The 12,149-nt window shown below is 52.7% G+C and overlaps 4 protein-coding genes across 4 annotated transcripts; 3 read left to right on the forward strand and 1 right to left on the reverse strand.

Moving 5' to 3' along the window:
* Positions 1 to 457: 457 nt before the first annotated feature.
* AKAW2_70629A (putative MFS transporter) lies at positions 458 to 2,211 on the reverse strand (the record flags this gene model as incomplete). The annotated part of the gene is made up of 2 exons (XM_041683231.1): positions 458 to 1,876; positions 1,960 to 2,211. 2 exons carry the CDS (start codon positions 2,209 to 2,211, stop codon positions 458 to 460), a joined length of 1,671 nt encoding a protein of 556 aa, XP_041547513.1.
* A 768-nt stretch (positions 2,212 to 2,979) lies between these two features.
* Positions 2,980 to 5,409, forward strand: hrdA (E3 ubiquitin-protein ligase HRD1; the record flags this gene model as incomplete). The annotated part of the gene is made up of 3 exons (XM_041683232.1): positions 2,980 to 3,003; positions 3,060 to 3,164; positions 3,268 to 5,409. 3 exons carry the CDS (start codon positions 2,980 to 2,982, stop codon positions 5,407 to 5,409), a joined length of 2,271 nt encoding a protein of 756 aa, XP_041547514.1.
* Positions 5,410 to 6,862: 1,453 nt separating this feature from the next.
* AKAW2_70631S (DUF3431 domain-containing protein) lies at positions 6,863 to 8,107 on the forward strand (the record flags this gene model as incomplete). Its single annotated transcript, XM_041683235.1, has 1 exon — positions 6,863 to 8,107. The coding sequence occupies one exon, from the start codon at positions 6,863 to 6,865 to the stop codon at positions 8,105 to 8,107; it is 1,245 nt and encodes a 414-aa protein (XP_041547515.1).
* A 1,060-nt stretch (positions 8,108 to 9,167) lies between these two features.
* AKAW2_70632S (uncharacterized protein) lies at positions 9,168 to 11,256 on the forward strand (the record flags this gene model as incomplete). The annotated part of the gene is made up of 2 exons (XM_041683236.1): positions 9,168 to 10,681; positions 10,737 to 11,256. 2 exons carry the CDS (start codon positions 9,168 to 9,170, stop codon positions 11,254 to 11,256), a joined length of 2,034 nt encoding a protein of 677 aa, XP_041547516.1.
* Positions 11,257 to 12,149: the final 893 nt, after the last annotated feature.

Raw genomic sequence — 12,149 nt, forward strand, 5'->3', positions numbered from 1 at the left:
GCGCTGACGGATGGAGGTTTTTGGATGTGGTGGTGGTTGTTGTCTGGTGGAGCTGCTGATGGAGCCGGGGAAATTAGATGGATCGAGGATCTCCCTCAAGATCATGACAAGAGTTCTTCCGCGCCCTCGAAAACCAAACAGTAATTTGGATTCATAGTACAAGAGTTTTCCTTTTGGTTCATTCTCACTTCTCCTGATCTCTCCGTGAAACGGAGGCACGGCAGCCAAACTGGGGCCAGACGTGGGGGCCGAAATTCTTCGTTTCAAAGCGCCGCAACAAACAAAAAACTCATTACTAGACTAGATGTTTAGTCGAACTGAGCCACGGTAGACTACAGGCGCCGGCTGCGGCTCATCGTTCAAGCTAAACAAAACCATACTAATTCTTTTAGCAGCTGGGCTACTGCATTGAATCCTTGTCTCCTAGACAAAGAAACACATAACAATGGAGACGCTACTACACACCGAACCCAGCTGGTCCAGCGGATCGTGAGTGCCCAATGAATCCACTCACCAGGCCTGCCAGCAGCAATGCCCCATTGAACCCAGCCATGATGTAGAACGGTGCTCCCGACGACAGCACATCGAACAAGAGCCCACCCAGCTTGGTTAAGAGCAGGATACCCGCTCCACCGTACAGGGAATATACCCCAGCAATTGAGCCCTTCAGGTGCGAAAGATGCCGCTCTTTCCGGCCGGGACGATGGGCCACGAGAGGTCGGTCTTCTCCGTGCTCCTCTTCCTCGTCGTCGACTGGGTTGTTCTCGTTTTCCTCCTCACCCTCACCCTCATCTTCGCTGGGTTCACTCGGTGAACTCCACCACTGGTCCTCCATCCTACCTACCTCGCTCAAACTGAGAATGCCGCTGCTCAGCACTGATAAACTGCAGACAATCGCTCCAATCTGGCTGATACCAACCAAGCCCATGACTACAAATACACCGGGGCTGCCCATCTCCCCGCTGAATTCCGGGCTGGGCAGCAAGGCAAAAGTGGTATAGCCCACAAGGCCGGCACAGCAGGCTGCCAAAAGCGGCACGTGACGGCGTCGCGATCGCTCCGACAGATAGCCGAAGGCTGGCGCTGCAAGCAGCGCGACTAGCTGAGAGACCCCTGTCAGAATCGAAGCGAGCACATAGGCTTTATGGCATGACTTTTTTAGATCGCCAGGGTTCTCAGCCTCGCCATCTTGGTTCCCGCACAGCCCCGACATGCGATAATAATGGTTAACAGCGAGCGGGATGAACAGCGAGATCCCCACGGACGACGCCCGTGCCACGAATCCGCCCAAGTAGCCCAGAAAGATATCTGAATTTCGGAACCCCAGGGCGAACGCAATGCCCAGCTGCTCGAGGTATGGCAATTGGAATTTGCGAGCATACGAACACGCCTCGCCGCTATCCGGCGTCCCGCGCCGACGTGCGGACCACAGCGAGCTCCATGACTTCCCCTCTTCTCCGGGGAGGTTTCTCAGCCCAAAGAAACAGAGGATACTGATGACTAGAGATACCACAGCCACAAGATAGTAGCTGCGCTGGATAGCTTCCGCAGGGGAAAGTCCTGATTGCTGGAACCGAGCTGGAAGGGGCAGGAAGATGACGAGAGCAACGAGCGCGCCACATCCCGCACACATGCCTACATATCCAGCCAGTCGGGAGGATGAGCTCTTACTCGTCCGGGAGTCTGATGTAGAATGATGCTGTGATGATGAGTGTGAGCCAGCTACGGCTGGAAGAACGGCTGTGACCATTGTTGATACTGCGGCGCCTCCAAGACTGAACAACAGCCTTCCCAGGAGTAACTGGGGGTAGACATTTTTCGCTTGAACGAAGAGGACCAAGGCAAGCGCCACAATAGCATAACCGGTAGTGCAGACCTATGTAATAGACACAATGTATGAGAAGATTTACAACAAGTGAACTGGCTTGGGGGGTAAATAGCAACGGGGTGAGCGCTTACATGACGGACGCCGATGCGATCCGACAGCACTCCCCACAAGGGGCAGGCGACCAGGGCAAGCAGTTCGTCGGCAAAGCCCAAGGTTCCGACCGCATCACCTTCTCCGTCACGGAGTCCAATTAATTCCGTGACGACAAATGAGATGGACGAGTTGATGAAGACCAGGAATGCAATCGAGAATGGACACACGCCAAGCAGGTAGGTCCATGTTTGCACGCGGCTGGCCGTGAATAGTGTCCGTGGAGAAGCCATGGTGAGAATAGTCTAGACAGGGAAGAGTGAACCTTAGCTCATTCCGGCTTGGATGGATGTCCAAACTAATGGAGCGGTTCTGTCGAGCTGCTCGAGCTTTATCCAGAGCCCGTCCAACAGTTTATTTATACTGTCTGATTGATATGATCTGAACTTTCCGTCCATCGAAGCTGATAATCGGTGACCGATGACGGAGCTGTCAATCACACCGGATGCCGGCCAGCTCTCCGTCACCTGATCAAGTGGAGAGGAAGACGAGTAACACGTCAATAAGCAATGTAGTAATAAGTTAAGCTTCCAGAAGCTTCAGACTTTCTCTAGTACACATAAGTCTGTATGTGATCTCGTGACCTGCATCTAGAAAGATCCCATCAATTCCTTTTCATAACTGTAGATTGATTAATATTCCAACTATCCAAGCATGAACAAGAATGAAGACCAAACGCCGAAAGAAGTAATGGACAGTCAGCTGCCAAGGCGGTGACTCCAGGATTGGTAACATTACGCAGTACCAGGTACCGGGCGATACCGAGTAGTAGATTAGCTGTCCAGAACATCTCCATCCATCCATTCATCCACCCATTCTTCCCCCCATCCTGGCTATTTTCTCCACGCGATCTTCCTCATCTTCTTTCCCTCTTAGTGATTACTGCTTACCCTCTTCATCTCAACCTCCCCTCAATGATCTTTTAGAGTGTTCACCAGCCCAGCTGCTACGCCCTTGTTCATGAAAGCGGGCATTGCGCCCACCCTCCTCTCCCCGTCGCCATGAGATTGGCCGTGTATGCTGGGGTATGTCGCCCTCAGCTTGCTCCTTGTTGTAGATCCAGTCTGACTTGTCTTCATAGGCCTCAGCTGCCCTGGCAACTGGCGTCTTCTTAAAAGCGCTGCATCAGAGAGCAAACTTCTATGCTGCATGCGTATACCTCTCGCAGAGCAGTGCAAATCTCATGGTAAGCTTTCCCCGCCCCGGGTTTCAACAGGCGCTCCCTCGGCGCTCCCAACATTGGATGCCTCACTCCTCGTTTATGAATTAGCTAACATATGATTGCTTAGATATTGATGAACATTAGCCTGCTAGCGGTCGGCTTCTTTTTATTCTGGCTTCAACGTCTCCTTTACGGACCTCTTCGACCTATAGAAACGGAACAGCTCTACGAGAAAGCATGGTTCGCCGTGACAGAGACATGCTTGGCGATGACGATTTTCAGAGGAGAGTTGGGCGGTTGGTTCTTGGTCATGTTCGTCTCCTTGCTGGTTGGAAAGGTCTGGGGTTGGATCGGCGAGGGTCGGGTCGAGTTTCTTGAGCAACAACCCCCAGCAAATCCGCGATTGTTCCACATCCGACTCGCAGCCTCGCTGCTCCTTTCAGTTCTCTTCAACTCGCTTATGCTGAGATATTGCGTCCGCACCGTCCTTGAACAGGCACGTCCCGATATGATGGTCATGTTCGGCTTCGAATTCGCCGTTCTCACCATCCTCTCCAGCTCAACTGCTGCCCGCTACGTCATTTCATTGGTCGAGATCTACATCACCCATCTCCAAATGAAGGCTAAAATTGAGGAGCGCCGTCGCGAAATTAGAGATGCCAGGGAGGAGTCGCTGCGCCAGTACGCCGAATCGGGAGAGACTGGGCCCACTCCCAACCTGCCGGATGAGAACGATATCGACGAGATGGAATTGGATGTGCCTGGCTGGGAAGAAAAGGGCCGCTGGATCTTCTACCTTGACCTGCTTACCGATTTCCTCAAGCTCACAGTATATCTCACCTTTTTCGCGATCCTGTTCACATTCTACGGTCTCCCATTACATATCCTGCGCGACGTTGTCGTCACTATTCGGTCTTTCGGACGGCGCATCATGGACTTCGTGCGTTACCGCAACGCTACTCGCGACATGAACGAACGCTATCCCGATGCCACCGCCGAGGAAGTCGCACGCGAGGAGGTTTGTATCATTTGTCGCGAAGAAATGACCCATTGGCACCAGCCGGCGGGCGCACAACAGCGAAACCGGGTCTCTGAGAGGTTGCGCCCCAAGAAACTGCCTTGTGGTCACATTCTACACTTTGCCTGTCTTCGAAGCTGGCTTGAGAGACAACAGAACTGCCCCACCTGTCGACGCCCAGTTATTGCGCCACCCCGGGCCGGGGGGGCGGGCGATGGTGGTAACCAGAACAATGCTGGTGCTCAGAACATGGCCGCTGGCAACCAAGCCAGAGATGGGCAACCAGATGGACTACCAAGAGCGCGTGTTTACCAATTCGGGCCTTTCAGAATCGGTTTCGGTGCGGGCAGGGGTGACCTCTTCCACAACCTTCACCAGCAGATCCATCAAGGCAATGCGCCTGTGCCACAAGCTAACAACGTCAATGCTCCGAATGCCCGACAAATTGGCTTCGGCTTCGGATTCGGACGGCCTCTCCCGATCCCAGCGCCGCAGGCTGCCCCCAACCCTGCTTCAAACGTGGCCAACATGCAGACTCAGTTGCAGCAGATGGAGCAACAGATTGTCCAGGAGATTGAAACGCTGCGTGTCACGGCCGACCAGCTTCATCTGGTGCGGTTACTGCAGACGGAACTCCAGCGACTTCGCAATCTCCAGGCCAATCCTACTGTCCCCCAAAGTATCGCATTCCAGAACCCCCCGGCTGTCTCGTCCTCGACTTCTTCGGTTACCATGCGCCGTCAGTTCATCTCGGACCCACAGACACCCGCCATGAATGCTGGAGATAGCCGACTTCCCGAGGGACTGAGTCTCCCCGCGGGATGGTCTCTCATCCCCCTTCACTCCCCGGAGCAGGGCCCCAGTCAGCCAGCAGAACAACGCGCCAGCCCTACTGTTCCTGAAACCGGAACAGCCCAAACGTCTGACCCTACATCAGACTCCCAGGTCCCTCCCCCGACAGCAACTGTTCCGGCTGCCAGTCAAGAAAGTGAGCCTGCGGCGGCCACCGAACCCTCCACGTCCCAGGATTTGCCCAATTGGCAGTCGGGAGCAACGTCAACAGCCACGGGATCGGGCGTGGAATCACTCTCCCAACAGTGGACTGATTTAGCGCCCGAGACCCAGATGGACGGCGAGAGCACTACCGCCGACGACATTGACGGCGCGAATCACGCCGAGGAATCAGACTCGGCCTCAAAGGGGAAAGCACGGGTAGCAACGGTGGAAGATGTAATTGACGATGAAACGTGATGATGGGTTTCCTTGACTCTTTCTCCTCTCTGCGAAATTCTTCTCCCCCATTTTCGTCTTTGCCTTTCCATACCTGGTGTCTCTATCTTGGCTTGATGTATTACCATCTCATTTGGTGTTGACCCCATCTTATGGGGAAGTTGTCCATTTTACCGGCGTTTTTGAAGCGGCTCTCACTCATACCCCATTGCCTGTATGTTGAATTCCATGGAACTGTGGCTCATGCATGGTCATTTTCCCCTACTACACCAGTCCCGGTTTCATTCTACTCTTTGCTGCCACATTAGCCCCTTGTCCAGCGAATCAGGAGGGTCTCTAATAACCAGGTGTATATCTGTACATACTAGAAACATGATCGTGACAATTCCTTGGTTTTAATTTCAGTTCGTTGTAGACTATTACGGAGTAAGGTAGACAGGATTGCATGAAGAAGGGTTGTCGTACCCACCTTGGCTGGAAAAAGGGCGGATCTGAAATTGCCAAGGGGTTACTCCATAGTTACTATAGTTAGTAGGTGCAACATAACATAGCGTCTGTCAGAACTCTAGCTAAGATTCGACTCCCTACTAGACTCCATCGACGTTTCTTCGAGTTATCTAAACATCCAGACTATAAGCACCGTGCATCAGATCGATCACAGAAAATGTCTCGGGGGGCAAAATGCGATCCAGGGGCAGCGACAGCCAGCCTCCAATCATAATTGCGGGCCAACATCCAACCTGCGCCCGTGGGGAACAAGCGTGAATTTCTCCGGGATGCAAAAGCAATTTAGAGAGTACCAGCCAGTCCCGGTGGCCGGTAACCCTACAGGAAAAAAAGGCTGGATTCCCGGTGCTGGATCACATCTGAACCTCTCGATCTAGTCTTTATACTTAATTCGAGGAAAGTTGGGCTCATTCGACAGGGCCCAAGATCGTCGTCATCAGCGCTGACGCCAGCTCCGCCGCCGCCCGCGTCTCCCACCCGCTCCTGCGCCATCTTTTTGCGTATGCCTCCTTCTAGCTGGCTTGTCCGACCAATCTGTTCTTCTTGTCCAGTCCCCAGTCGCATGAATTCGCCCTACGAACGGTCCTCGTTCCTCCCTGCCCCTCTCTCTTTGGCTCGTGGAACCTTCGACCGGCTGTGGCCGCGCATCTCGCCCTTCGGTTCTTGGAGTTTCGCGGGGATTTGACAACTGTTCCCGACTGTTGCAATATCTCCAATTCCTATTCTTCCATGGCTTCTTTGTGTCTTCTGTAGCGTTTGGATATCAAGGTGGGTGAATTGCCCCTACTTTTGTTGCTAGGCCTAGATGCTGCTAGTCCTTGCGAGCAACTCTTTTGCCTGGCTCCATACTATCTCAAACAAACCCTCATCGCATTCGCGCAGTTGCTGATCGAGCGCTTTCGTCCAATCGCAGTTCATCTATCTTTATTGTGTCTCCTTTCCCGATTAACATATCACGCTATCTTCCATGATTTCCTCGCGCCGGGCTGTGCCCCTGTTTGGCTTTGCCTTCATCCTTTTCATCCTCCTCGCCATCCGAAGCCTCTCGTCACAATGGGAACAAGCGACGCAGGTCGTCGGTTTGGGTGAACTGGCCACGACCCCCTCTCCATCGCCGTCAGTACGCTTCAATGTTACCAGGGTTCACGAAGAGCCTGCGATTCGGACGCCGTATGCACCCAAGCCACACTTCGTCCCTGGCCTCCCCAAGCCCTCTGGGACAACGTACACGAAGACGCTCGTGGTGCCCAAGACTTCCGATGAAGATACCAGTTGGATGGAGGTTGAGCTTCCTGAGTGGCAAACAGCAATCTATGCCGTCGATGACCCGTCAGCACCTCTGCATCCTCCGAAGAATAAGGGTCATGAAGTGATGGTCTATTTGAGCTACATCATCGAACATTATGACATCCTACCTGATGTGGTCGCTTTCATGCATTCGCATCAGTTCGCTTGGCACAATGATGACCTCTTTGCCGGAGATGCAGCTGATCTCCTGCGCCGTTTGAACCCCGCCTGGGTGGTCCGCCAGGGCTACGTAAATCTGCGATGCACGTGGAGTCCCGGCTGTCCTGCTTGGTTGCACCCGGGAACCTTGGTGGAGGACCAAACAAAGCAAGAGGAGGTTATGCTGGCCAGAGCCTGGGGTGAGATCTTCCCCGATGATCCGATCCCGGAAGTTCTGGCCCAACCCTGCTGCGCTCAATTCGCCGTATCGCGCGACCGTATTCATGCCATTCCGAGAGCTCGCTTCGTATATTTCCGCGACTGGATGCTCCGGACAGAGCTCAGCGACTACATCTCCGGTCGAATTTGGGAATACCTATGGCATGTCGTTTTCACCGGAGAGAACGTTTACTGCATCAAGGAGCACATTTGTTACTGCGATGGATTCGGCATCTGCTTTGGCGGCGAGGAGGAGTACGATGCATTCCGAGGCCACCATGCGAAGAAGTCTGAGCTCGAGGAGCAATTCAAAGGATGGAACGTTCGGGCCGACATGATCGAGCTGACCCGCATGAGCGGGACGCTGGGCGAGGAAAGCCACCTGAGTTTCCCGCAGCCAGGCGAGGACCTGACGCTCGCAGATCTGATCGACATGGAGGAGCTGCTCATCAATGAACTGGTGGTAAATGCTACGGAACGTGGCAAGGACCCCGAAGCACGCGCCCGCGAAGTCGGGAGACCCTGGAAGGAGGGCGATGGATTCTAAGTATTCTCCATTGAGAGTGCCTAGGATTTATTGACGATCATTGTCTTTTTGACTTTCTTTGTTCAGACCCCGACATCTCATAACCTCTCGGTTCTTGGTCGCGAGGGACTATATACCATCATCTTCATCTTCTTGTGTTCATATTTGACTTGTCTGGGGTCCAGGTGGCTTGCTGTGATGCCTGGTATAGATACGATTTTTGATTTCATTGTGTTTGATATGTTTTCTTGGCCTGCGATATTTGGATGATGTGCTGGGGATTGTGCCAGATCTTGTGATATCCATTGCAACTAGGACCAGTTTGGCAGGCTCCAAATTGAATAACGAAAACCATTTATATAACTATCCTAAACAGCACATGTTATGTAGTAATCATGCTATAAGTTGGCTGACTGCCTTCACTGTCAGTGTGGACAGTGATGTGGATGCCTGATGATACTGGCGTATAACACGTGACCCGGGTCCACCACGGCTAACTAGTTTGGGCAATGTGCAACGGCGTCTTCCCTGCAGAGTTTGCACTGTCTGCTCCTCCTTCAAACCAGCCAAACAGCGTCATCGGGTTAAACAGTTCCATCTATACAAACTATATCGCCGTCCTCGCCTTTTTGCGCGAGACCTTCTTGTCTCTTGTTGAGAGCTGCTGATCTGCTATTCACTCACGCGCCCCGCTCGCCGTAGGCGGCCGTGTTTTCCTCCCTGCCCGGGAGCACCGGGTGTCCTTTCTAGAAGCTGCGTTGTTTGGCGCACTGTCAACAAGCACCGTCGACTCTCACCCGCACGCGACGGACGCTCCAAATCGCGGTCCACGAACTACGAGCTGACGACTCGGTGTTTCAGAGTGTCTACCCTACGCTCAGGTTCTGTTAATTGGGCTTTGAAGCTTGGTTACCACATACGGTCAACTAATCAAGCTTGTAGCTGTCTGGAGTTGTGACGGCTTCGCCGCGCCGCACTTCTGTGTTATAATTCTATTATTTGCGTGACTCCCCTAATATCGCTCTGCTTGCATACCTTTGAGTGACTGTTCGGTTCACGCGCTCACGCGACTCGAACTGAAATGGCATCGACTTCCAACTCAAACCATCAACATCCTCCGTCCACTTCGGCTGCCGAGTTCTCGACCAACCCGACCACCTCCGCTAATGTCGATCCTAATAACCACCTTGCAAATAGCGGATATGCGCCCAGTGAGAATCAACTAGCTGGATTGGTGGAGGCCGCCACTGCTGCTGCCGGTCAGGAAGTCTCCGACTGGGCTGCTGCTGCCGCTGTCGCTGCTGCGGCGGGGGCCGCGGGACTCCAGCATCACCTCGAATATGGTACGGATACCCACATCGATGAGGATAGCTTTGCAGATGCAAGTTTTGGTGCTGGAATGGGACCGCAGCGGCATATGCGCGGACCGGGGTCTGCCTCTATGAGTGAACATGGCCAGCCTTCCGGTGGACTTACCAGGGTGCCAACGAAGAAACGGAAGAGAAATGAGGATGCGCTGGATCCGGCGTTGACTGCGGGAGCTGCTGTCGGCCTTGCAGGCACTCACCACCCTCACCACCAACAGCAGCAGCATCATCACCAGCAGGCGCATCACTATGGCGGGGAGGGTCTGGGTGTCGCGCCGTCGCAGTCACTCTCCGAAGCTCGCGCTGTGGGTTTGCATTCCGCCGCTGCCTTGTTCCGCCAACCGTCGAGTAACAAGAAGTACACTCGTCCGCCGATGTCGAAGTTGTTTGCGTCGCTGGAGCTCTCGCCGGAGAACTTTTTGCATCTGCAGGCGGCGGCTAAGGCATATATGCTGGATGATCGCCACCCGGAGCGGCGCGACTGTGTTGGTCAGCGTGGAAAGGGAGACACGGAGATGGTTAAATTGCGGTTGTGGAACTGCGTGCGCCACTTTCTTGAGGTCGAAGGCCATGGTGAGCGCTTCTTTGGCGAGAATGTTGTCAACGAGGGCATGGGACCCAGGACATACATCTGGCCCCGAGACCAGCAGAAGATCATCTCCTTGGTTATTCCTTTGCTGCGCCGAATGGTCACCAACGAGCGCCAGCGGCAGTATGCAGTGGAGACTAGAAAAGGGGGTGGCACCGAAGAGCGACGGAGACGCAAGACAGAAGACAGTCTGCAGAATCTGAACGCGACCACACCGACAGATGATCAACTCCACATGCATTCGCACCACCATATCCCGGACGACTATGCTTCTGCACAGACCGGGTTGTCGGCACCACAACCGCAGCTCGGGACCGGGTCTCAGGTGGATCTGGGTCTCACGGATCTCTTGCTGGATGGGTACTCGACTGACTGGGATTCGTTCTCAAAGTCATATGACATGTACAATCACAATTATGAGCTTGACAACCTGTGGTACATCTCGGGTCTCCAGCAACCGGATTGGCGTGGACTGGTCGCTGCCATTGATAGCCACTTTCAGGTCATTCACAACGGCGGTTATGACTGTCCGTCGCCATGTGAGGATGAGAACCTCCATCGCATCCTGAATGCAGATGTCACCTCGGACCTGCGTTGGCGTGTTGGCGGGAACTCAGACCGGCCTGCCAGAAATGAATTGTACGTTCCCACCATAACGGTTAGCACATTGCATACTATACTAACAACCCCGTAGTGCTAGTAGCATTACCCGTGATATCTCGCGGATCATCCGAGACAGCCTGGCGACCCAGCACAATGTCCATCAATCACCCCACAGCCAGGCACCCGTGCCCCAACCGCAGCCATTCCCTCCTCCTAATTTCCCACCTCTCCCCAGCGCCGTCTCTGGAAATGTCGGCTCTTCTCCGTCTCCTCCAACCAACGTCTCACTCCGAATCAACATTCTCCAAGACGGAAAACGCGCGCATCCCCGCTTCGACATCCCGGGAAGCCAGTGCACCGATCTTGAAACCCTCAAGCAGCTCATCTCCCGCAAATTCGCCGGCCAACTGCCAGGCCTCTCTTCCGAGACTAACATGGACTGGGTCTCTCAACTTAACTGGAAATTCAAGGTCTGGCTCCCAGATGGACTGGCCCCGGTGCAAAACGACAACGAGTGGGCAATGGCCCTCGTCTCAGCCAGCAATGTGGACTGGATGGATGGCGACCTACGAGTTCTGGTTGAATTAGACGGGACGGCGTCGGCATCTTGACGGAATTGGCGCTCATTGAATCATTTTCTGCGATATAACTTGTGTGTCATGGTTGTCGATTCTAGGTTGCTTTAATCTGCTTTGGTTGAGTTGGGTTTGCGTGGAGTTTTTTCGGAGACAAAGGCTATTGTCCTTCTTGCTTTTGAGTTCGTTATCATACCCTGGTGCTGGTGGTCCTTGCATTGATGATATGCATTGCATGTGATGATGAGATTATGAGACTTTTCAATTCTGATCCTGTTGAGATATGGTTGGTAGGGGACGGGGATGGATGGTTGGTTGGATGGATGGATGCTTGTCTGTGTATATGATTTCTTAGGTTGGGTTACGTACTGAGCTGGACTGGATGTTAAGGGGATGGTGGATGAGTTTATTGAAAGATGATTAATGAAAATATGAATGTGTAAGATATTTATTTATTATCGTCTTTTGCCTGCTTATAGTTCAATTAGTTCAAGTAGTTGATCCCTGATGTAGTAGTGGTGGTAAATTACTACTAGCAAGTATATATTGCCTTCCCTGGGGAAAAAAAAATGTAGTCACAACAAACTTTAATAGTATCCTAAAATAATTACTATGTGCTAGACACTTACGGGACCTGTTCGTTCATATTCTATTGCCTAGAAGAAAGCTCAATATTTACTAGTAAGTGCTGGTTAGTTGCTGCTTAAAAAGTGTATAGTAGTTGCGTAGTGGAAGAAGGAATACCTTTCCTTTTCCTGGACATCCTTCTTTTTTTTTTTTTTTTTTTTTTCTTTCGAGCGAAAGAACAGGTTGTCTTCAAATAGTGGTGACTAGCAGTGATAGCTACTCTATCTGCGCTATATCCTAGTAGTATAGTTACTAGTGGTGGTATTTACTGAGCGGTAGTAACTACTTACTAGTGATTGGCA

This window comes from Aspergillus luchuensis, chromosome 7 (genome assembly GCF_016861625.1).
Source record: "Aspergillus luchuensis IFO 4308 DNA, chromosome 7, nearly complete sequence".
Taxonomy (NCBI): Eukaryota; Fungi; Ascomycota; class Eurotiomycetes; order Eurotiales; family Aspergillaceae; genus Aspergillus; species Aspergillus luchuensis.